Raw genomic sequence first — 24,332 nt, 5'->3', positions numbered from 1 at the left:
TGCCCAGAAACGGCGCTGTCTTGGGAACCGTGGGGGTCTGCAGCGCCCTCACCCCTCTCGGGAGAAGGAGAAGGTTTCTCGGCCCACGGCCCAGACTCCACCCTCCCAAGGTGCTTGTCTGTGACTCTCGGGACTGGGATTTAGGACGCTGCAGAGCCGGTGGAAGACCGTGGGGCAGGGCTGTGTCTCCGAGCCGCGAACGGGGGTCATGGGTGGTTCCTCCCCATAGCCGCTCCTGCTTTCTGCTTCCCCAGGACCAAGAGAGGCGAACCCCATTGCATGCTGCTGCCTACGTAGGCGACGTCCCCATCCTCCAGTTGCTACTGATGTCAGGTGAAAGTGGGGAGCAGGAAGGTGTGGCACCCGGGGAGGGGAGCAGAAGGGAGGAGTCTCTCTTTTGCTATCCAGGATTGATCTGTGGTGCTCGGTGCAGAGGAGGCTCCGGCTCTGGCCAGATTCCCCAGCCTGGTGACTGGTTTCCTTCCCTCCTTCCTCACCTCCCACCAAAATAGGACATTGTGTCCCACAGGTGCTAATGTCAACGCTAAGGACACACTGTGGCTGACCCCTCTTCATCGTGCTGCTGCCTCCCGAAATGAGGTACGGCGTCCCCACTCGCTTTCCTTTTCCAGAAAGGATGAGCTGAGGAAGGGTGGAGTTTAAGGGCTGGAAAGCCCCAGTTCGCTACCTGACTAGCTGTTCTACCCCAGGTAGGGAGGACACCAGGCTTTGGCTCCTCCCTTCCACCCTAGATCTGGCTGGTAAGGGGGCTGAGTGCTGCCAGCTGATGTGACGTCAGGGAGAGCTTAACACTGGGCTGGCAGACTGCGGGGGCCCTGCTGCCAGGCCTGAGTGACTCATCCCTGCCTGGGGGGCCACCTTGAGTCTGATCCCCCTCTGGGCACTGAGATTTCTTTCCTTGTGGTGGTGGACGGAGGTCATGATCTGCTCTACTCTTGCCCCTCAGCAGCGGGAGTATTGGCCGCAGGAGGGCCAGACATACCTCATAGGCGGGCGCCTGTACCCCAGGGTGGTCAGCCCTGCACAGAGGGAGAGGAGACCTCCCTTTGGCGTCTCCAGCACAGTCTTGGCTCCAGCCACCGGAGGGAGGGGCTGAGGCCAGTGGGGGTGAGGTGGGTGGTGGTGAGGAGGGGCACTTTAGCCTTGCTTTTGCGGAGGAACCACTGTGATTGCTGAGGCGACAGAAATGATTTTGATGCGAACGGAAGGGGTCAGGAGGGCGTTCAGGGCATTAGTGTAGCAGGAGCACTTACTTTTCCGGGAAGGCGCAGGGTTAGGGATGTGTGGCTCTGCCTGTGTAGGGTTGTTTGGGGTGGATGTCTGTGTGAGTGGCAGTCTCAGCGGCGAGGCTGGGGACAGATACCAGCAGGCTTGAGGAAGAGGAGAGGACCCTTGCTTTCCTCAGCAAGGTAAGGAAGGTTTTAAACTCTGAGGAGATGCAGAAGACGGGAGATCGGTGTGGAGCAGCTAGGTGTGTCGGGAAAGTCAGAGCGTGTGCTGGGTGGGATGGTGTCATTTTGTGCCGTCTGACCCGCTTCCTCCTGTTCTACCTCCTGCTCCCTGTCTGTCTTCTCTCCTGTCGCCTGCCCTTCCCCAGAAGGTGCTGGGACTGCTGCTGGCACATTCAGCAGATGTGAATGCCCGGGACAAGCTGTGGCAGACACCACTGCACGTGGCTGCTGCCAATCGGGCCACCAAGTGTGCCGAGGCTCTTGCACCCCTGTTGAGCAGCCTCAACGTTGCTGACAGGAGTGGGCGCAGTGCTCTGCACCATGCAGTGCATAGCGGGCATCTTGAGGTGAGGACCGCTCCAGCCCGCCCTCCCTGCTCGCATTTCTCTGCTTCTGGGGCGTGGGGCCTGGGGGAGAAGCAACCCAGACCATGAACACTTAGGCTCAAGTACCAGATGAATGGTTTCACAAGATTTTTTTTTTGCTGGTGATCAAACCCAGAATCACTTGAGTGTAATCCCAGCACTCAGGAGGCTGAGGCAGGAGGACGGCTGTGAGTTTGAGGCCAGCCTGGGCTACTAAGTGAGATCAAGGCCAACCCAAACTGTACAATGAGGGGCTGGGGATTTAGCTCAGCGGCAAAAGCGCCTGCCTGGCAAGCGCAAGGTCGTGAGTTCTGTTCCTGGTACCGGAGAAAAACCAAACTGTACAATGAAACCCTGTCTCAAAAAGACCAAGAAAAAAAAAAAAGACCCAAAAACAAAAAGCACCCAGAATCTTGTGGATACTAGACAAGCGCTCTACCATTGAGCTATATCGCCAGCCCCTAGGGGGATTTTTTTTTTTTTTTTTTTCTTTTTGGAGACAGGGTCTTGCTATGTACTACAAGATGGTCTTAAATTTACTATGTGGCCAAGGCTGGCCTCAAACTCTTGACAGTCCTCCTGAGCGATGGGATTACAGGCATGCACCACCACGCCCAGCATTAGGTTGAAATACTTGACTTGGACTTTAGGAAGTTGGGAAACCCTCCTAAGATGCATGGAAAATACTTACATATGTACCTTTTCTGAAGAGAGAGAGGCCCTGTCTTTCAGTACTTTTTTTTTTGAGTAGCAGGAATCAAACTCAGGACCTTGTGCTTGCCAGGCAGGCCCTTGTGCCGCTGAGCTGTATCTCTGGCCCCCATTTTCAACACATTTTTAAGTATTTGTATGAGTTTGAGAACCAGAAGAGTACCTGAAGAAACATCCTTCAGCTTCCCTCAAAATTCCAAATTTACTTGGTATCTTTTCCTTAGTGCCTGTTTCTCCTGTTTCCTCTAGTATTCCAGATTTTTCTCCTTATAAATAAAGGTATTAGGTTATCATCCCTAGCACTATGTGTTTCTTTTTTTTTTGGTACCGGGAATCGAACTCACGACCTCGCACTTGCCAGGCAGGTGCTGTGCCGCTGAGCCATATCCCTGGGCCCCCTAGCACTGTGAAAAAGCAAACAAAAAGGCACGAGGCTGCCTCCAGCGTTTTGGATGAGAGGTCTCTGCCCTTATGTAGATGGATGGATGAAACTGAGTCCGGCTTTTCTGTCCTGATACAGACGGTGAACTTGCTCCTCAACAAGGGAGCCAGCCTGAATGTCTGTGACAAAAAGGAGCGGCAGCCTCTGCACTGGGCAGCTTTTCTGGGTAAGAGACAGAGCACATTTGACCTTTAGGGTTCCTAGGGCAGGGATATGGGGTTGCCGCCTTTGGAGAGGGGAGCTCAGGGCCTTAGGGTTCACCGTCCACTTTTCTGAGAGTGTCCCCTTTTCCTAGGGCATCTGGAAGTCCTGAAACTGCTCGTGGCACGTGGTGCAGACCTCAGCTGTAAGGACCGCAAGGGCTACGGGCTGCTGCACACAGCCGCGGCCAGTGGCCAGATAGAAGTGGTGAAGTACCTGCTCCGCATGGGGGCCGAGGTCAGGGGCCGAGTGCCGGGGCTGGGGAGTGTGGCAGGGAACTGGAGGGTGGAGTCTGAGGGAGGTATAGGAAGATGCCGAGACCGTTGGTGTCACTGGGGGGGTTGGGCAGATGCGGAGAGGTCTGGACCAGGCTTACGTTATGTAACAGTTCCCTCATTCTTTTGGGTCAGAAACCTGGGGGGTGCTGAGACAGATTTCTGGGACTCTCGGCTCCATGTGCTGCTTCTGTGTTGTTTCGACTGATAAATCCCTTCCCCTCACCCCTGGAAATCCAGATTGATGAACCCAACGCTTTTGGAAACACAGCTTTGCACATCGCCTGCTACCTGGGCCAGGATGCTGTGGCTGTTGAGCTGGTGAACGCAGGAGCCAATGTCAACCAGCCGAATGACAAGGGCTTCACGCCCCTGCACGTGGCTGCAGTCTCCACCAATGGCGCTCTCTGCTTGGAGCTGTTGGTCAATAACGGGGCTGATGTCAACTACCAGGTGCCCGAAGGGATGAGGCTTAGCTCAGTGGGGAGAGGGACCTGGCTATGGGGGTCCTGATCACGTCCAGATAGCCCTCCTGGGGAGTTGTCCACCTGCCTCCTGGGGTGTGTAGATCTTGGCCGGGACTCAGGAGAATGTGGGCTGAAATGCCCACATATCCCCTCAGCCATTAGGAATGTGTCCCTTAAAAGTGGGATCGGCGCACTCTCTGAGCTTTATACTGAAAAAATCCTACCATGCTTCCACAGAGCAAAGAAGGGAAAAGTCCTCTGCACATGGCTGCCATTCACGGCCGTTTCACGCGCTCCCAGATTCTCATCCAGAACGGTACGGACTCAGAGATGGGGGCCTTCGTCTACTCCTCCCCCTGGAGCTCATCCCTGAGGTTCCCCTGCTTTCCTTCTTCCTCCTGCCCCATCTTCCAGGCAGGACGAGCACTTGCAACCTTGCCCTGCCCGCTCCCCTAAGGCTTCCAAACAAAACGTCCGTGTCAGATACCACGCACGTAAGAAGCCCTCGGCTGGTAACTAATGGTGCGAGTGGTCCCGAACACGAGCTTGTGTGTGTCCCCTCTCAGGTAGTGAGATCGATTGTGCCGACAAATTTGGGAACACACCCCTGCACGTGGCTGCTCGATACGGACACGAACTGCTCATCAGCACCCTCATGACCAATGGCGCGGATACTGCCCGGTAAGTCAGGGTCCCTGAGCCCTCTTCTAGGACGCCACAGATCTGCACGTCCGCTCACATCAGATACGAAGTTACAAGGGTGCTTACTGAATGGGAGCTTGGGGAGCCTCCTACCTGGCCCCTAGGATGGCGACAGGCCACGGGCACTGGTCTCTTCTTAACGCAAAGACTAAGCCCCTCCACCTCTCCCCAGGCGCGGTATCCATGACATGTTCCCCCTGCACTTAGCTGTTCTCTTTGGATTCTCCGACTGTTGCCGGAAGCTTCTGTCCTCAGGTATGTGCTGACTTGCTGGGGGTCGGCAGGTGTGCCCCGCCCCTCCCAGCCCAGCGCTCCGGCTGTGACCCGGGCTGGTCTGCCCCGCAGGTCAGCTGTACAGCATTGTGTCTTCGCTCAGCAACGAGCACGTGCTTTCGGCTGGGTTTGACATCAACACACCTGACAACCTTGGCCGCACCTGTCTTCACGCTGCTGCTTCTGGAGGGTGCGTTCTCCTTCCTTCTCTCTGGCCTTGCGAAGAGAGCTGGGCCAGGCCTGGGTCCCCACGCAGCGAGAGCAGGCTGTCCGCTTCTGGCCTCTGGGCCCGGCCCTGTGCCTGTGCGTGTGCCCGACAGCCCCTTGAGCTCTCGTGCCCCTTGGCTTCCTCTTAGGAACGTGGAGTGTCTTAATTTGCTGTTGAGCAGCGGAGCCGACCTGAGGAGGAGAGACAAGTTTGGAAGGTGAGTGAGTGTGGAGGGTGCGCGGGGCGCGTCTGACTGCAGAAAGTGGCGGGGGACCCAGTGTGGAGAAGGTCAGCCGCGGCGCACACGGCGGCTTTTGAGTCTGTCGGACTCTTTCACCCACTCTCCTTGCCCTGCTCCCCAGGACCCCACTGCACTACGCGGCCGCCAACGGGAGCTACCAGTGTGCGGTGACACTGGTGACTGCTGGGGCCGGCGTCAACGAGGCCGACTGTAAAGGCTGCTCTCCCCTGCACTACGCCGCCGCCTCCGACACCTACCGGAGGTGAGGCTCGCCTCTGCCCTGCTCACCCCGCACCCCTCGCCGAGCTGCCCCAACCTCTTCCCTCTGCCTCCCAGGGCGGAACCCCACACTGCTTCCAGCCACGATGCTGAAGAGGACGAGCCACTGAAGGAGTCCCGCAGGAAGGAGGCCTTCTTGTGAGTAGCAGGGCCGACCCCTGCGACAAGCCTTCCCGACAGCACCTCCCTCGCCGTTAGTCTCCCCTGCTCGAGTCTGCCACCTGCGGCTCCGTCATTCCACTGGCTGGCTCAGCAGCTGTGGCATCATAGGTGTGAGTGAAGACCAGAGCGTGAGGTGTATAGGCTGGGCATGGTGGTGCACACCTGTAATCCCAGCACTCGGGAGGCTGAGGCAGGAGGATCGTTGTGAGTTCGAGATCAGCCTGGGCTACAAAGTGAGCTCGAGGCCAGCCTGAATCGCATAGTGAGACTCTGTATAGTGAGACAAAAAAAACGAAGTATGAAATGTAGCTGCTCTCCTCAGCATGGGGCTTCTACAAAAGAGCAACAGCCAAATACACAGAACCATTTGCTTATTCCATGAACTTCAACTGAGTGTTTATTTACTAGGTTCAGAAAACACAGTATTTTACTGTGATTTTTTTCTATGCCAAAAATTGAGCCCAAGGCTTACCCCATGCTAGGCAAACCCTCTACGATTGAGTCCCTCTCCCGCCCTGAGGAGAGAAGATGAGTTACTCTGGGAGCGCAGCGGTAGAGCACGGCACCCTGGGTTCAGTCCCCAGCAGCAAAACAAAACGAAGTAAAACACCCCAAGCAAAAAAAGTGAATCACTCCAAATTTCCAGCCTTTAAAAACTAATCAACTATTGGGGAAATAATAAAAGGACTTTATACAGGACTTACTAATGCAAGAAAATCATGGGAAGACTAGGTGTGTGTATAGAAATTCTGCACTATATTCTTTTTTTTGTGTGTGTGTGTGGGGGGTTTTCCAGTACCAGGAATCAAACTCACAACCTTGTGCTTGCCAGGCAGGCGCTGTGCCGCTGAGCTAAATCCCCAGCCCCTCTGCACTATCTTCATAATTTTTTTTTTTTTTTTAAATTAATTTGGGTTCTCTGCATCAGTTTAGTTTAGTTTTTTAGTTTTTTTCCAGTACTGGGAATCAAACTCACGACCTTGCGCTTGCCAGGCAGGCGCTGTGCCGCTGAGCTAAATCCTCGGCCCCAATAGTTTTTTTTTAAACTGGGAATTGAACTCAGGAACTTGCACTTGCCAGGCAGGCGCTTGTGCGTGAGCCATAGCCTCAGCCCCATAATTGTTTTTTATAAATCTTACTACTCTAAAATAAAAACTGGAGGGCTGGGGATGTAGCTCAGCGGCACAGCACCTGCCTGGCAAGCGCAAGGTCCTGAGTTGAATTCCCGGTACCAAAAAAGAAAACAAACAAATACAGTAAAAACTGAGCCAGGCATGGTGGCACATGCCTGTAATCCCAGCACTTGGGAGGCTAAACCAGGAGGGTTGCCATGAGTTTGAGGCCAGCCTGAACTACATAGTGAGACCCTGTCTTAAAAACAAAGTAAAATAAAATAAAAATTTTATTTATGGAAAGGACACTATACTGGGTGTAATGATGCACTCCTGTAATCCCACCCTTTGGGAGGCTGAGGCAGGAGGATTATAAATTTGAGCTCAGCCTGGGCAATTTAGTGATTTAGTGAGTTCCAAGGTCCTGTGTCAAAAAAGGCCAGGCATGGTGGCATATGTCTGAAATCCCAGCACTTAGGAGGCTGAGGCAGGAGGATTATAAATTTGAGCTCAGCCTGGGCAATTTAGTGATTTAGTGAGTTCCAAGGTCCTGTGTCAAAAAAGGCCAGGCATGGTGGCATATGTCTGAAATCCCAGCACTTAGGAGGCTGAGGCAGGAGGATCACTATGAGTTTGAAGGCAGCCTACTACTTAGGCTACTTAGCAAGACGCTGTCTCAAAAAAAAAAAAAAAAAGATAAAAAGGGCTGGGGATGTGGGGATATAGCTCAGTGCTTAAGCCCTACGTTCACACACCACTCCCCCATAACACCTAAGGCTCAGAAGTTAGGTGTGTTGGTGTGAAGCTATAATCTCAGCACTCTAGGATGCTGAGGCAGGGGGATCTCAAGTTTGAGTGCCCCTGGGGGATTTTAGTGACTTAGTAAGATCCTGTGCCTATATAAAAAAGAGCTGGGGATGTACCTTACTGCAGAGATGCTGGGTTTAGTCCCCAGTACTGCAAAAACAAGAAAAGAAAGATGAAGCTTACCTCTGCCACCTTTGGCAAGTTACTTTTCTGTGCCTCAATTTCCTCAGTTATAGGAGAGTTAAAAATAGTTTTATTAATATTACAGCATCTACTAAGGTACAAGAAGTGTGTCAAGGAAGTGCAGAGGAGGAGGTCACTAGCTGGAGAGCAGAAGGCTTCACAGGAGAGGAGCTGGCTGTTTGCAGTGAGCTAGACTCCTTTAGAAGGGGCAGCAGGGAGGGCAGGCCTGCAAGGCCCAGGCCAAGCCAGTGTGCCTGGAGGAAAGGCCTGCACAGCAGCCCTGAAGGCCTGTAGCTGAGCTGTAGGTCCTCCAGGAGAGCATCCAGAGCGTAGAGGAAGGCATGGAAGGCAGTGGCCACGGCAGACCTTGGGAAGGTAGTGGAGTCAGAGCCGGGGTTGAAGAACGGACAGAGGGTGCCAGCAGGGCTCCCTTGCCCCTCTGTGCCCCTCTGTGCCCCTCCCAGCACTGTGCCCTGGGGGGCTGGGCCTGGGCCTGTCTCACCGTCCGCCTTCTGGCTCCCCAGCTGTCTGGAGTTCTTACTGGATAATGGTGCAGACCCCTCCCTGCGGGACAGGCAGGGCTACACAGCTGTGCACTATGCAGCCGCCTACGGCAACAGACAGAACCTCGAACTGGTACGTGCCGGGCGGCCTGGGGGAGGAGGCAGGGCCAGCGCCACGGGCTGCCTTTGGGTTTGTGGTTCTGAAACCAAGGAGGGTTCAGTAGGTCCAGAGCTTAGGGGGCTGCTGTGAGCAGGGGCAGGGGACAGTTCCCTTGGGAGTTTCTAAGTTTCAGCACCTCCTTTCCTGTCATTGCAGCTCTTAGAAATGTCCTTTAACTGCCTGGAGGATGTAGAGAGCACCATTCCAGTCAGCCCTTTGCACTTAGCTGTGAGTCCCACGCCGCCTCTGCCTTCCTCTCCCCGTCCTGCCCCGTCCCAGTGCCCACACGGGCATCATAGCGCTGGGGCCTCTGCCTTTGCTTCTTCCTCCCGCGGGCATTGGGCAGGTGGGCCTTGGCTGGGGAGGGGATGGGCCTTGCAGGAGAGAGGCCTGCGGGGTCCAAGGAGCTCATGGAGGAGCCAGGCCTGGGGCTGCCCCCTGGGTCCCAGCAGCAGAGTGGGGGTGGGAACGTCCCAGCTGTGTCCATCGGTTGTCTGCACCGCTGCAGGCCTACAACGGTCACTGTGAAGCCCTGAAGACACTGGCTGAGACGCTGGTGAATCTGGACGTCAGGGACCACAAGGGCCGGACTGCGCTCTTCCTGGCCACTGAGCGAGGCTCCACTGAGTGTGTGGAGGTCCTCACGGCCCACGGCGCCTCTGCCCTCGTCAAGGAGCGCAAGCGCAAGTGGACGCCCCTACACGCTGCTGGTTAGTGCCTCCCTGGGCATACCGAGCCTCCCCTGTCAGACTTGGGGCTGGGAGTGGGTAAGGACAGAGAGCAGGGAAACTTCAAGTCCCAATTGCTCGCTCCCTGCCTTGAAGCTTTCTTCTTCCGGCAGGCTGTTCCATAACCTTGACCCTCAAGTCCTTTAGCCTCAGCCTGGCCTCCCTCCCTGCATCCCGACACTGTCCTGACTCAGCTTCCTTTTCTCCTAGCTGCCTCTGGCCACACTGATTCCCTGCACTTGCTGATTGACAGTGGGGAGCGAGCTGACATCACAGATGTCATGGATGCCTATGGACAGTGAGTGGAGGGCCGGGATGGGTGCAGGGTTCCTGTCCTCGCTGGGCCGTCACCCTTCCTGTTGCGTCTGCAGAACCCCACTGATGCTGGCCATCATGAACGGCCATGTGGACTGTGTACATCTGCTGCTAGAGAAGGGATCCACGGCTGACGCTGCTGACCTCCGGGGCCGCACCGCCCTCCACCGCGGGGTGAGCGGGCTCACCGACGGCCCTCGGTGTGGGATCACAGGCTAGCGGGTGTCAGAGCTGGGCTGGGATTCTCTGCCTCGGATCTTACTGGGCCTTGCTGTGCTGCTCCAGGACGAGTGTGTGGCATCCCCGGCTGGTCTTCCCAGTTACCCTTTGTCATTACGTGCAACCAGCTTTTCAGCCCAGACTGTGTCCAAGATGCCCTGACGCTGTCCTGTTGATAGCGATGCTACCTCCCCTATCGCCTCCATAGTCACCTATCCTGAAGTGGCTCCACCGCCTGCTGCAGGGTTCTTTTCTCCTCCCTTTCCCTTCCCTTCCCGTTTTTTCTTTTTCTTTTCTTTTCTTTCTTTTTTTTTTTTTTTCAGTCTTTTTGAGATCAGGCTGGCTTTTGAACTCACTTTATAGGCCAGGCTGGCCTAGAACTCGCAGCGATCCTTCTGCATCAGCCTCCCGAGTGCTCCATTTTTTTTCTTTTCTTCTCTTTTCGTTTTCCTCCTCCTTTTTATGACAGGGTCTCACTATGTTGCCCAGGCTGGCCCTGTATTCCTAGGCTCAAGCAGTCCTCCTGCCTGAACCTCCTAGTTAGCTGGGGCAGCTGGTGAGATCCGCTTTCCCGTGGGATTCATTGGTCTTTGCATCTTCTCGTACTCCATTTGGTCTTTGGCTCCCGATCTCCAGGGTGAACTCTGGCCATCCTGACTACTGGATGAGACCAGGAAGCGGGTGTTGATCCCATACACGAGAATCATTGTAAATACAAGGGTTAGAGCACTGGAAGTGGTTCTTGCTCCTGGCCCAGTCCCCAGTGAGTGGCCTGTAGAAAGAGCGGCTCCTCATCCCGCTCCCGCCCGTGTTCCCTGCAGGCCGTGACTGGCTGTGAGGACTGCCTGGCTGCCCTGCTGGACCACGATGCGTTTGTGCTGTGCCGAGACTTTAAAGGCCGCACACCCATTCACCTGGCCTCAGCCTGTGGCCACACTGCAGTGCTGCGGACGCTGCTTCAGGCTGCCCTTTCCACAGACCCCCTGGACGCCGGGGTGGATTACAGCGGATACTCGCCCATGCACTGGGCCTCCTACACTGGTGCGCTGGGGCCTCCGGCAGGCGCAGGGTTGTGTGTGGGGTGGAGGAGAGAAAGATGGGCTGTGGGGGAAAATGTGGAAGTGGCTGGGAGGTTCAGAGCCAGGGCAGGACAGATGGAAGAAGCCTGTCATTTCTCCCATTGCCACGCATTCCTCCTTGTGCTCAGGACATGAAGATTGTCTGGAGTTGTTACTTGAACACAGCCCATTCTCATACCTGGAGGGAAACCCCTTCACTCCTTTGCACTGTGCAGTGTAAGTCTCTTGCTCTGCAGCAGCCCTGCCGTAGGCTGCTGTGACCTGGGCTTAGCATCCGTCTCCCCGGCCCCCGCTGACGGCCCCTCCTCTCCCCCAGAATTAATAACCAGGACAGCACCACAGAGATGCTGCTGGGAGCTCTGGGTGCCAAGATTGTGAACAGCCGAGACGCCAAAGGACGGTGAGTGATGAAAAGCTTGGGAGAAGCTGAGCTGCCTCTGGCCTCCTCTCTGCCCAAGCCAGAGCCTTCCCTAGTTCACTGTACCCTGACCCCCGCCCAGGACCCCCCTTCACGCCGCTGCCTTCGCGGACAACGTCTCTGGGCTCCGGATGCTGCTGCAGCATCAAGCCGAGGTGAACGCCACTGACCACACGGGCCGCACTGCGCTCATGACAGCGGCTGAGAATGGGCAGACGGCCGCTGTAGGTATGTGGGGGCCCCGGGAAGGGAGGAGCCCCGGGGCACTGCAGGAGGGCTCAGCGCCGCCTGGAGCATGGGGTTCAGGACACGGAGGTGTCTCTGGGTGTCTCACGGTGCAAAGTGTATGCAGGGAGGAGGGTGGACAGCCAGGATGGCTGCTCCTCTGCAGGGAGCGCCAACCCCTGTGTGCCGTTCCTCGCAGAGTTTCTGCTGTATCGAGGGAAGGCGGACCTGACTGTGCTGGATGAGAACAAGAACACTGCCCTCCACTTGGCGTGCAGCAAGGTACTTCTGGGGCGCGCGGCGGCCGCGTGAGGGGCGGGGGTCGCTGCAGGGTAGGTCCTGACTTGGAGAGGACGCGGCGGAAGTCAGGGCTTCTGGCCTACCGGCCTGCCTGCCGCCTTCCCCGCTCCGCCTGTGGCCTGTGGTGCCTCCGCCTCACGCGTGTCCACTGTCTGTTCCCCTCAGGGCCACGAGAAATGTGCCCTCATGATCCTGGCGGAAACCCAAGACCTTGGCCTTATCAATGCTACCAACAGTGCGCTGCAGATGTGAGTGCCCGGGAAGGGTCCTGGCTGGGGGAGGCAGGTGGGCGAAGAAAGCGGCCGCATTCCAGGGGCTCGGGGGCTCACCGCGTTCGCCCAGCACCCTCGCTGCCCTCTGGGGCGGTGAGGGAGTGCTGGCTTCCTGCTGACCCCGGTCCCCGTTTTTCTGTCCTCCAAGGCCACTCCACATTGCTGCCCGGAACGGTCTTGCTTCTGTGGTGCAGGCTCTACTCAGTCGTGGGGCCACAGTGCTCGCTGTGGACGAAGAAGGTGGGTGGGCCACAGCCCCCTCCTGCTCCCGGGTCTGGGTTCGGGACAGTCTTCAGGAGGTGGCTTGCTAACTTTGCTGTGAATGAGGTTTTCTTCCCAAGGGAGCTCTTCAGAGCAGGGCCCCAGCCTTAGTACTCTGAGTGTCAGAGGGGAGTCCCACCGAGCCAGCAGGGCACAGGAGGACCCCTCCCTACAGACCTCTGTCCCCTGCACCCCCCTTTCCCACATGAGCGTCTGCTTGTCAGACCCCTGGGCCCTCACCACCTTGACCTCTGACCATGCTAGGTGCTCACCTGCCGGGGCTCCCCTGCACAGAGAGCCAGGGCCCAGGGAGACGGCCCGTGTGTCAGCTCTTTCCCTCCCCCCGTAGGTCACACCCCAGCACTGGCCTGTGCCCCCAACAAAGATGTGGCAGACTGCCTGGCCTTGATCCTCTCCACCATGAAGCCTTTCCCACCCAAGGACGCCGTCAGCCCTTTCAGCTTCAGCCTGCTCAAGAACTGCGGCATCGCAGCCGCCAAGACGGTGGGTGGCTGCGGCGCCCTGCCCCACGGGGCCTCCTGCCCCTACAGCCAGGAGCGGCACGGCGCCATTGGGTTAGACGGCTGCTACTCTGAGTAGCCCCCTCCAGTGTCCCTCCCCTGCCGGTGGCTTGATATCTTACTCTATTTATTTAGAAAAAATCTAAACATTTAGGGCACTTTAAAGGAGAACACGACTGGGTGGTGGGGCGGCGGGGGGGAAGCACTGGGGAGCTGCTGCTCGCCCCTTTGCCACCCGTCCCAGCCTGGCAGGGTCTGGGACAGACAGGGAACACCCCAGGCCCTTAGCACCCCAGGGCAACCCCTTCCGCCGAGTGTCCCCAGATGACTGACAGATGCCTGGCTTTCCCTCTCTGACTCATCTCAGTTCCCCTTTCTGCTGCCAGCTCCCCAGTCCCTCTGACTGCCCTCCCGTGTCACCTCCTTTGCCCCCGCTGCCAGGCAGACCCTCCTCTTCCTCCATGCCCATCACTGCCTCCCTGCTCTGCCGGCCCCTCCATCCCTGCAGCAGTGAGAAGCCTTAATTTCTGGTACTGTGTGAGCACTCTGGGGGTGTTCCCCTCCCCCTTCAGGGGCAGCTAGAGGATGAGGGGGGAGGGCACTTAGCACTGGGGCCTGGAGCTTTCCCCCACTCTATACCCAATCACCGCTAAGGTTCCAATGCAAAACACTTGAAGCAGCGACTACTGTACCTAGGCCCCGCCCGCACTCCCCCCCCCTCATATGCAAATCAAGGGCTGGCTCCGCCCCCGCTGCCTGCCCCGCCCACCTCCGGCCCGGCCCCCCAACACGCACTTTAACCTTGCTTTTTTTCTTTCCACTTCTTTCGGGAGAGCAGAGCCTGTGGCATTCCCGCTCCGACTCGCTTCTCCCTAAGTTTTGAGGCTTGTCATGAATTTTTAAGTAAGCGTTTTATCCTTTAGTGGAAGAAACAAGTTAATTTCCTGCCCATTTCAAAACCATGGCCCTGGAGTGCCCGCCGTGTTTCAGGCATGTGCTGCTCGCATGCGTGTGGAGGGGGCCGTGCCCTCCCTCCCGTGCCCCCTCCCAGTCCCCCAGGTCCCCGTCTGCTTCCCCGCCCGTCGTGCCGAGAGTACCCACCGCCCCAGTCGCTCCTGAGCTGAAGCCAAAGATGGTGGGAGGGGCGGGGCAGACGGGCCGTGGCCGCTTCGGAGCCGGGCTCCGCGTGAGCAGGCGAGGCGGCTGCCAAGGAGAGGAGGGTGGAGCCGGGGCTGCACCGACAAGGTTCCTAGACGTTGCCCCCTGGAAGCCGCGCTGGGCCGAGTGAGAAGGGGCAGTTTTCCCTCTAAATGTAGCATTGCATCCGGCCCGCCCCTCGCACGCCCCGTCCCCTGTCCTGGGTCGCCTCCGCAGCTGGACCCGCCCCTGCAGCCCCGCGTCCCCTCCGCGCACTCGATACCTCAGCCAGGGCCGGGACAGAACTTGAACAGAGGCCCCGCCCCTGTACCCAGTGCGTCTTCGCCCAGTCTGGCTGCCGTCAGTATTGCCCCCCGAGAACTGGACAGACCCCGTTTACAGTCCAAGGGGTCTCCGGCCCGGCCGCCTCCCCGCCCGAGCTTGCTCTGTTCGGACCGCACCCAGTTTTCAGTTGCGCCCCTGAACGTCTTGCCGCCCTTGCCCTTGCCGTCCCAGGGCCGCCTCCTTCCCGCAGATGCCCTCTCCCACCTCGCGCTGCTAGCTGAAGCCGGGGGTGTTTGTCCGAGTCCTCGTTTTTTCAGTCCCTTCTTAGCCTCCGTCTGTGTCCTGCCTCCCCAGCTCAGATCCTAAACCATTTCAAGGCTTCCAAATGACCATTATTGGTGAGAAGGATTGTGCAGCTTTTAGTTTTTATTTTTGTGTTCAAAGCCAAAGGGCCTTGCAACGCCCCTCTTGCCCCCCCCCCCCGTACCTTGTCCTCCCCTATACGACAATCAATGTGACTTCTCAAGGGCTGCCGCCCCACGCCCACCCCGCTGGCTCTGCAGCGCTTGCCCGCCCCCACCTCCCCACTTCAGTTCTTCCTCCCGAAACCTCCCGTTCCACCCCTTCCCTCATTTTGGTGCTGGGAATTAGGTGGTAGGGGGCGCGGGGATCAGGGAGGCGGTTCCGGGGGGTGAGTCGGGGATCAGTCGTGTTCTCCTTTATCTGCTTAGCGACAGGAAGAATCTGCGTACTCGTCAGGAGCCCCGTTGTTTTGTTCTGCTAGATGAGATTCTGGTGGCTGTCGGTCCCCTGCTGCCCCGCAGCACACTGTCAGCAGTGCTGGGGAGCGGGGAGCCCTCTGTCCCTCCTCATGCGGCCGTGAGGAGGCCCGGGGGCCAGCAGCCTCCTCTCCTATGCCAAAGGAAATCCCGCACCCCGTCCCGGGCTCCCCAGCCCCTCGTGTTTTTGAAGCGTTCTGACCATTCTCATGGCCACTGCATATTTATTTTAATGTTAAGATTTTTTTTTAAACCTCTTTGACTTAAACGGGTGTGGAGAAGTAAAACAGGCAGAATGCCCCCCAATCTCGGGGTCGGGCGGGGGAGGAGGCGCCTCCTCCCCCTCCCCCCGCCCCTCTCCCACCGCAGCTCTAAAGCACTTGCTTCGAGAAATAAGCACTTTTGTGAAAAGGCCTGTTCGGAGTGGGGACCCGGGAGCAGCCCCAGGTCCCGGCGAAGGAGGCAGAGCGAGGGCGACATAGGAGACAGACTTGAGAGTCAGCGGGCGAGGCGGAGAGAGCCAGTTCTTAGTTTCTGATATTCGGGGGTGTTCCTGCTTGGGCGGCGGCTTCGGCGGGGTCGCGTACAAGCAAGTGGCGCACACTGTGGGTCCCAGGCCGGACCGCAGCCCCGGGGCACCCCGCCTCCCGGGGCGCTGAGCCATAGGACTGCTGGGAAGCACTGAATGTACGGCCCAGGTGGGGTGGCGCGGCCCGGGAGGGCTTCTCCTTTGTTTGGTGCTGTGGGGTGGGAGAGGTGGACGGGACCGCCGCCCACGCAGGCGCGCGCCCCTTGGGGTGGAGGGCTGAGGAGGGCCTGCCCCCTCCAGCCCCGGCCGGGGCCCCCCTTCCTCCCTCACCCCTATCCGTTTTGACTGTAAGTCCAGCTCACCTTTGCCTTCAATATGTAACCAAAGGAAAACTCAATACTGTTTCCACCGCTGTCTGCCCACCCGGCACCCGCTTCCTCCCTGGACCTGGAAGGGGACAAGAGGCTGGGGGTGGGCGGGCGGGGCCAGAGCGAACGGTTCTACAACTGTACCCCCAAGACCACCTCTGTGGGCTCGGAAGGGGCCTGGGAGGCGGGCGGGCGGGCCGGCGGCCGGGAGTAGGCGCACTCTGTATGGGACGCCCACGGCGCGCGAGCGTTTCCCTGTCGGAATGACCAGTGACGCTGCTCCAGCGGGGAGGCCCCTTCCTCCGTCCCTCTCAGCCATTCATCACCCTCTCCCCACACCCGGTGTCATTCCCCGCCTCCCTTCCCACCGCGAAGGAAAATAGCCTTACAGACCCTACCCCGAAACCCTGCTCCCGGGCGAACCTGTACGGCCCCTTCCCGCCAAGGTGGAACCCTACCTGTTGAAAAGGAGGGACAAGGAGCAAAGCAGCCCCTTCCCCTCTCATTGTGGTGGCTCCGGCCCTCCGTGGCCTTGGCCCAGGCTGGGCGAGGGCGGAGGTGAGGAATCTTTGAGGACCAAGCCCAGAGGTCTGGGAGGAGGGAGGCAGAGAGGGACGGGTCTGACTTGGGACTCCCTCCTCCCCGACCCAAGCCCTAGAGACCCAACCCCTAGAGAAGCGACCAAATCCCAGAGATGGGCGGGAGCTGGGGTGGGGAGGGTCTGCTCTTTGAATTACTTGAAGGTACTGATTCTGAGGCTGCTGTTGCCCACATAGGTGTGAGGGGGACACTGTCACTGCATTTGGGAGGGTGGAGGGTGACAGGAGGACTGTCCTCGGCCCTCGCTCGCTCCTGCTAGGCCCTTTCTCTGGGCAGTCTGCAAGCCTGACTGCCCCAGAGAGGGTGGGGAGAGCCTTCCCCCCCGTCTCCGTCCTCACCCTGGGCACCCTCTCCAATTGCACTAAAGTAGCTGTTGTGCCAGTCTTACCCCATGCCAGGGTGGGGTCTCTGCTTCCAGTCTCTCCCCGCCTCCGCTCCCCCCCCCAGACAATCTCCTTGTTCCACTCGTATTCCTGGATAGCTCAGCTTTGTGTGTGTGTGTTTGGGGGGTGGGGTGGGTTTGGCAGGGGTTCGGGAAGGGCTGGGGGAAAGGTGGAGGGCGATGTCCTCTACCCCCTTCCTCGACCCTAAGCCACAGAAGCCTGGGAGGGAGAGCGCCTCCTCCCGCGCCGCGTGTCTTGCAGATGTGCCAAAATGGGGAGGGTGGGAAGGGGGTGCCTGGCAGAGCAGCCCCCAGGGCGGCTCTCTCAAAGCAATACTGCTCCCCTGCCAGGGGACGGCAAGACAGGGGAGAGGGTTGGGCTGGGGACCTGGGGGTTCCCGTGTACAGCTGTGTATATTCAGGGGTGTTCTCTGTCTGGTACCCACTGTGGGCATCTATGTGTGTGTGAACCTCCCCTTCCCCATGCCCTGCATGACCTGTGATGCTGCAGACACCACCGTCCTGTGTGCAGGTGTGCCGGGCGCGGGGGCATGTCTCATGTCCTGCTGCGCCCCGCACCCTGTGACCATGTACTCGGCTGTAGGAAGTAAAGAGAACTGAGCACAATTCACTGGATTCTAGTTGAATCTTTCTCTAAGCAATTTGCCCGTTCCTGCCCTCCCCCGCCCTGGATCCCCCTGTGGTGCTAGAGTTGGGGTCGGGGGTGTTTCATGCTGGTGGGCAGCAATAAAGGGCAGATGTGCCCAGATGCCTGCATCCCCGGGGTGCTGAGGGCAATAGGAAAAAGTGGGGACCTCGGTGCATTTGTCCCACCCCTCCTCTCCTCCCTGGGCTAAAGCACAACGCTCTCCCTGAAGATGGACGCACCCTGCCCCCTCCAGGCCCCTACTCTTGTCCTCCCCCAACCTGCTTTGAGCCCTCCCACCACACCCCGGTTTTCTATGCTGTTTTGGTGCGAGTACAACTGTCGTAGTCATGGCTTTGGGATGGGTTCTGTTTATTAAAATCCTATTGCTCCTACTGGCCCTGTGTCCCGCCTCCATTCCTGTGGTTGGGGGGAAGGAAGGGCACTCTGGACCCCTTGCCGCTGGCCCCCCTCAGCCATCAGAGACCAGGGGCAACAGCTGCTCCTCCAGCAGGGCTATGGTGAGCATGAGGCCGCCCCCCAGCAGCAGCCCCAGCCCTTGCAGTAGCACATGGAGCACAGGGAGGGGCTCGGGAGGACGAAGCAGGGCTGGTAGCTGAAAGAAAAGAGGAATATTGAGATTCTGGCCTTGCCTCCCACCTCTTTTTTTTTTTTTTTTTTCCTTTTTTATTGGTACTGGGAATCGAACTCAGGACCTTGCGCTTGCCAGGCAGGCGCTTGTGCCACTGAGCTACATCCCTGGCCCACCTCCGACCTCTTAACCCGAGAAGGCAGTGCCGAGTCAGCCCCAGCCACACCCTTTGGTCCCATGTCAGACTCGGGTGGGCCTGGGGGCCAGCACCATCCAGGCCCTGGCAGTGGCTGTGTAGGGGCTGGTACTTCCTCCCCTGCAGACCACCCGTCCACCGCCCCTTCCCACCCCACTCACCATGTCCACGAGGGCCACGTAGAGGAAGACCCCAGCAGTGATGCCAAACACCCAGGGGGTGAGGGGCACGGGGCCCACGCTGAGCCCTACCCCGAGGGCTGCACCCCCCAGCCCCAAGGCTCCGGACACGAGGCTCAGCAACAGCAGCTTCTGGAAGGACAGGCCTGCCTGGAGCAGCATCGCAAAGTCACCTGTTGGGGACAGGACAGGTAGGATAGGAGGGAAGAAGCCGGGGCTGCCCTTCACCCTGCTACCCACCAGCCTCCAAAGCTGTGCCCCGGGAGGTCTCCTTCCGAGAGCCCACCCCGCGTGTGCCACTCCTACCCAGCTCGTGGGGCAGCTCGTGGCAGAAGACTGCCAGGGTGGTGCTGAGGCCACTGGAGAAGCCGTCGGAGAAGGCAGCGCCTGCGGTCCGTGGCGGGAGGCTCAGCGCAGAAGTCTCCGTCAGGCCGGCCCTGCACGCGCTCGCCTCCCACCTTCCGGCAGCCTTCCTGCCCCCATGCACGCCAGGAGCCGGGGCCCCGCCCCTGGGGCCGGCCCCTGCCGCCCCTGCCGCCCACCCCGCGCACCTATGGCCAGCCCGTCAGTGAGGTTGTGCAGACCGTCTCCCAGGAGGACCATCCACGTGGTGCTGGCACTGCTGCCACCCCGGTCCCCGTGACTGTGGCCTGGGTGCCCAGGAGGGGCTGGTGGCGGGGGCGACTGGCTGCTCTGTTCCCTCTGGCTGCGAGCCCCTGGCTCTGCAGGAAGAACAAGGACCGGCATTGGGAGCTGCGGGCGAGGACTGTGGGCCGGCACCGAATCCTCTCTCTCCTGTCACCTGGAGCTGCCTGCAGGGGCCGAAGGGCCATCCCGGCGCTGTCTTCGGGGTCTGGGTTCGGTGTTCTGAGTGCCCTTCTCTTTCGTCCGCAGCATCTCTGAAATAGGAGGGGATCCCTCCTGGTGGGGGAGGCAGCAGAGCCCAGGGCTGAGGGGAGGCCAGGCCACCAGCTGGGAAAATGAGCACCTGGCCCCACCTCTGGCACCGTGCGTGTCCCTCGGCCGCCACCCTGTCCCCAGCCTGGCACCGCCCTCTGTCTCTTGTTGACTTGCACTTGGGAGAGGAACCAGACGTCCAGGGTTATGCTAGGGTGCCCCTACCCACGGCGTCAGAGGACAGGTCCCACAGCAAACGTCAGGCGCAGGAGCGCACGCTGCCCTCACTCCTGGCTCGTTTGCCCGCTCTTGGCTAGGACTCTGGTCTCGGCAGCGGAGGAGAAAAGGGTGTCACTTACTGGCCGGAGCCCTCTGTGCCCGCAAAGCCCTAGCATGTTCTCCAGCAGGAAGAGCAGGAGGAGGCCTCCAAGTACCGACAGCCCTGGACCCAGATCCTCCTCGGGTCGCCCGCTAGGTCCCGTGTGCTGCCTTCCTTGTGCCTGGCAGAGAAGAGGCAGGGTAGACCCCGAAAGCCCCCACACCCAGCAGCACCCCTCCCGCCGGAGCCGTCGCTGGCCTCCACTCCTGTGCTGTGCTGGGAGGCAGCTCTGGGCCAAAGCCTGAGGCGGGGGAGTAGGATATGGGGGGCAGCAGGAACGGGAGTGGACGGCCTGCGCTCGGAGCAGGCTGGATCCCCGAGGCCAGCCGCTGGCGCCCCGGGGCGCGCCCAAGGAGGGGCTTCACGTACATGTGGCAGCAGGTGGAGCAGCGCATCCCCGCAAAGAGTGCCCACGGCCAGGGCCCCCAGGAAGCCCAGCAGGGGCTGCAGCAGACGAGGTCCCAGGAGGCGCAGCAGCAGCAGGGAGAGGGGGGCAGGGAGGCTGAGCAGCAGGACTGCCAGGGCGCTGTGAAGCAGGGCTGGGGAGAGCAGGGCTGCAGTTAGGCCAGGGCTGGGCCCAGCGGCGCGGTGGGGCCCCAGTGGGCCCCCTTCCTTGACACGGGGCCCACCCCTAGCCGGCCTCGGGCGCTCCCACCCTGCTGTCACCCACTGACCAGGCAGTAGGTCTCCTGGAGGGGCTGGGGCTGGAACTTGGGTGCAGACACGGCTGTCGATCTGGTAAAGCAGCGCAGGGCACAGCAGAGCGAACTGTCGCGGGGTCAGCGGAGCAGCGGGGCTCAGGCCAAAATTGACCAGCAGCTGGGAGCCATTTAGACACTGGGGAGTTGAGCAGTGGGTCACGCATGAGGGAGTCCCCGGGAACTGTGACACAGACCTGTCCGCCTGTCCTCCTGCTGCACGGACTCCTCCGATTCCCCCGCGCCCCCTTGCTCACACTGGTAGGTCCGTCAGGGACAGGAGACAGGGTACTTGCAATCACTGTGCCTTAGTGACTACTGAATGCTCAGTCCACTGCAAATATCTAACTCAGTGCAAATTGGTGCCAGTGAGCACTGCCATCCGCTTCCCTCCCCGCCCTAGTAATCTGGCTGGTTTGGGGACGGAATTGGTTGAAAATCAGAGCCCTCCATACCAGAATTCTGGAAGGGGAAGGAAATGCCTGAAACATTGTCTAACCTCCCTCTCAACGGCTCTGTCAGGTGTTCATCCAGCCTTGGCCACTTTGTTTTGTTTTTTCTCTGTCTCCATCTCTCCCCTGCCTCCCTTTCTGTGTGTGTGTGTGTGTGTGTGTGTGTGTGTGTGTGTTTTGTTTTGTCTCTTTGAGACAGGGTCTCACAGTGCAGTTCAGGCTGGCCTTGAGCTCACTTTGTAGCCCAGGCTGGTCTCGAACTTCCAACAATCCTCCTGGCTCAGCCTCCCAAGTGCTGGCATCACAGGCATGAGCCACCACGCCCAGCTCAATGTGTGTGTATTTTAAAATACAGTCTATCCGTTGTCCAGACTGGCCCCTAACTACAGATCCTCCTTCGGCCTCTAAGCGGTTTGGTCTAAACCACTGCTGCAATGGGCACCAGTCTCTGCTCGCATGCTTCCCGCAGTGGGGCACTCACTGGGCTTGTTCAGGGTTAGGTTCCGCTGCCCACCCTCTTGTGTACATGAACAGTGGTGCAGGTGGACCGTCTCCCTAGATAAATCAGCCATTCATACCTTGCAGGTCTCCTCCACAAAATCAAGCCCAGATCCTACCCTGGGCTACTTCTCTGGATTCTCTGCTTTGCCAGATGTGGCTCCTAACCTCGGCTCACCTGCTCTGAATTCACTAGTGAAAAACATACCCTAAAGCTACACTGGGATTTTTGTTTTGTTTTGTTTTGTTTTTCAGATAAGATCTTGCTAAGTTATTCAGTTATCCAGATTAATCTTTTGGGGGGGTATTGTTTTGCTTTTTGACACAGAATCTCACTGTGTAGTTCAGGCTGGCCTTAAACTCACTACAAAGGCCAGGCTGGCCTCAAATTTGTGGCAATCCTCCCGCCTCAGCCTCCCAAATGTTGGGATTATAGGCTTGCACCACCAAGCCTGGTTTGGGATTTTAAATCTCTATGACTCTTAGCATTTCAGACTCACATCCTCATTCAGGTGGTCAGCCAACGAATGGTCCAGCAACAGAAGCCTGTGAAAGAGGTCCAGGCCCGAGGGGGCTGGCCCCTGGGGTAGGTGGGGAGATTTTGACTCTTCCAGGTCACTCCACCCAGAGGGTCCCAGAGGCATCCCTGCCCAGACATCCACACTCAGCTCGGGGTCCTGCAGCCTGAAAAGGACAGGATGACAAGTGAGATTCACTCCTGGCTCCACACACCTGCTGGAGAAGTTAGTTTCCTGGGAGCTTAGTGGGCAGTAGGACAAGCCACTGGCTAGAGTTCCTGGGTCCCAGAAACCTGCACGTCATGCCTGGAAGATCTGCGTGCAGTTAGTTACAGGAGGACCTAGGAATGGGGGCGGCAGGCGGAGGGGAAAGGCCAAAAAATGCTCCAAACTGGGAGCAAAGGTGGCCTGGAGACTTTGGACGCTGGACAGAGAGGAAGGGATTTAAGGGCCTGGGGGTTTGGAGGAGGAGAGGCTTAGAAGACAGCAGAGGCAGGAAGGTCCCTGAGGAGTTGGTTCTGAAGAATCGTAATTCAGCTTGTGTTTAAGAAACCACAGTGGGGAGCCAGGCATGGTGGCCCATGCCTGTAATCCCAGCACTTGTGAGGCTGAGGCAGGAGGATCACTGCGAGTTTGAGGCCAGCCTGGGCTACAAAGTGAGCTCAAGGCCAGCCTGAACTGCATAGCGAGACCCTGTCTCAAAAAGCCAACAAAAAAGAAACCACAGCAGGCATCTGATCGAGCAGAGCTGGGGACACAGCCTGGGTGGAGAGGCCAGGGTTTACCTGTGTGTGAGGTTGTCTCCAGGTGGGGGTGCTGCACGGCCAGTTGGAGGCCCATGGTGTCCGTGTCCCAGGCGAATTCCCTGAACCCGGCCCAGCCCCAGGCTGTGCAGAAGCCGGGCCAGGCCTGTTGCGGTCAGCGTCCCGTTCTCCCCGTACAGGCCGAACAGCTGGGCCAGGTAATGGTTCTGCTCCTGCTCCGCAGGGCCCAGGTTGGGGACTGAGCCCCCTGCCCAGCCCAAGACCACCCCAACGCACAGGCTGGCCAGCAGATGCCGCGCCGGGGGCCCCATCCTGGGGGACGAGAGGTGAGAGGCTTCGGTCCCGGCTTCTATTCCTCCCGGAACATCCTGAGGCCTGGGCCCGCAAGAACAGGAGGAGTGGGTCAGGGCCACTGCTGCTGTCCAGCCGGGACGGGAACCTTCAGTCCTTGCACCTGCTCCCGCCCGCATGCAGCAGCCGCCTCTGCTTGGCCTCTGGCCTCCCCCACTGCTCCTCTGGTGCAGCCTCTTGTTTGCCAGTCCTTGAGCACCTTCCGGACCCAGAGCCTGCCGGAGCTGACCGTCCATCCTTGGTCTCCCAGGCTCCGCCCCTTCACCTTCCCCCATCTCTCCATCCCCTGTTTCCCAGGCCTCACCCTTCCTGGCAACATGAGAGTTGTTACCTCAGGTCCCCAGCAGGCCTCGCTGTGGACGTGGAAAGGCTCCTGAGTCGGGGAGGGGAACACGGCTAAGCTTCCAGGTGCAGTGGAGGCCACGTCAGAGCACTGAGGGCAGGCTCCCCTCCTAGCCCACCTGCCTGGGGCAGGGCCAGGGGTGGGGCCAGTGTGGGAAGGTTCCTAGCTGGAGGAGTTAATGGTTCACTGGCCTCTAGGGTAGGGGTCAAGGGTCAGTGTGTGCTGGGTCCCCAAGCAGGGAAGGGTCACCCTCTGCCTTGAGAGACACGTGGCTAAGAGCCTGTGCCCGGTTTTTTCACTCAATTTATTTCTAGCCCAGTGGGGGTGGTAGTGCAGGCCTGTAATCCCTCGGAGGGTGAGGCAGACGGATTCAATGTGAGTTTGAGGCCAGCCTGGACTACATAGTGGATTCTTTTCTTTTGTTGTTTTTTGGTGTTTTTTTTTTCCGGTACCGCGGATCAAACTCACGACCTCGCGCTTGCCAGGCAGGCGCTGTGCCGCTGAGCTAAATCCCCAGCCCCATGTTTTTTGGTCTTTTTGAGGCAGGGTCTCGCTATGCCGTTCAGGCTGGCCTTGAGCTCACTTTGTAGCCCAGGCTGGCCTCGAACTCACAGTGATCCTCCTGCCTCAGCCTCCCCAGCGCTGGGATTACATGCATGGTCCACCACGCCCAGCTACATAGTGAACTAAAGCACAGTCCAAACTACACAGCAAAACCTTGTTTAAAAAAAAAAATAATAATAATTTTAAAAGACCCAGAAAATTCTCTCTAGCCCTAACTCAGCACCCCTTTCCTGTATGTACCCCTACCACACATACCTTACCCTTGGTACCGAGC

General features: G+C 58.8%; 2 protein-coding genes across 4 annotated transcripts; one reads left to right on the top strand and one right to left on the bottom strand.

The window, feature by feature from the left end:
• Positions 1–254: 254 nt before the first annotated feature.
• On the top strand, positions 255–18,022 carry Ankrd52 (ankyrin repeat domain 52; the record flags this gene model as incomplete). Its single annotated transcript, XM_013520831.1, is given in 26 exon segments — positions 255–333; positions 530–600; positions 1,619–1,819; positions 3,069–3,156; positions 3,286–3,428; positions 3,707–3,919; positions 4,171–4,249; positions 4,500–4,614; positions 4,808–4,890; positions 4,981–5,098; positions 5,265–5,333; positions 5,479–5,619; positions 5,694–5,774; positions 8,425–8,536; positions 8,720–8,791; positions 9,072–9,273; positions 9,502–9,589; positions 9,663–9,780; positions 10,647–10,866; positions 11,033–11,120; positions 11,221–11,304; positions 11,405–11,550; positions 11,747–11,829; positions 12,013–12,095; positions 12,268–12,359; positions 12,730–18,022. Coding segments are annotated over 26 exon segments (3,120 nt in total), but the record flags the coding sequence as incomplete, so codon positions are not given.
• Positions 17,628–23,930, bottom strand: Slc39a5 (solute carrier family 39 (zinc transporter), member 5). Of its 3 annotated transcripts, none has more exons than XM_005397300.2 (11): positions 23,483–23,930; positions 22,822–23,175; positions 22,019–22,202; positions 20,545–20,707; positions 20,240–20,409; positions 19,851–19,991; positions 19,397–19,493; positions 19,146–19,316; positions 18,901–18,981; positions 18,577–18,767; positions 17,628–18,243 (listed from the first exon to the last, which is right to left on the bottom strand). In XM_005397300.2, exons 2-11 carry the CDS (start codon positions 23,109–23,111, stop codon positions 18,100–18,102), a joined length of 1,632 nt encoding a protein of 543 aa, XP_005397357.1. In that variant the 5' UTR covers positions 23,112–23,175; positions 23,483–23,930; the 3' UTR covers positions 17,628–18,099. The 3 variants fall into 3 exon arrangements, with proteins under 3 accessions (XP_005397357.1, XP_005397358.1, XP_005397356.1); XM_005397301.2 differs by having other exon boundaries at positions 22,822–23,375; positions 23,483–23,654; XM_005397299.2 differs by having other exon boundaries at positions 22,822–23,930.
• Positions 23,931–24,332: the final 402 nt, after the last annotated feature.

Source organism: Chinchilla lanigera, unplaced genomic scaffold (assembly GCF_000276665.1).
Source record: "Chinchilla lanigera isolate Chin_1 unplaced genomic scaffold, ChiLan1.0 scaffold00057, whole genome shotgun sequence".
Classification (NCBI taxonomy): Eukaryota; Metazoa; Chordata; class Mammalia; order Rodentia; family Chinchillidae; genus Chinchilla; species Chinchilla lanigera.
This window is presented reverse-complemented; position numbering and strand designations above follow the sequence as displayed.

Coding starts and splice junctions, on each gene's coding strand:
- Slc39a5 (XM_005397299.2), bottom strand. CDS start 23,426: ATGGGGGAAGGTGAAGGGGCGGAGCCTGGGAGACCAAGGATGGACGGT. Junction 19,494..19,850: donor GGCACAGAGGGCTCCGGCCA/GTAAGTGACACC, acceptor CTCCTATTTCAG/AGATGCTGCGGACGAAAGAG. Junction 18,982..19,145: donor CACTGACGGGCTGGCCATAG/GTGCGCGGGGTG, acceptor CACGGACCGCAG/GCGCTGCCTTCTCCGACGGC.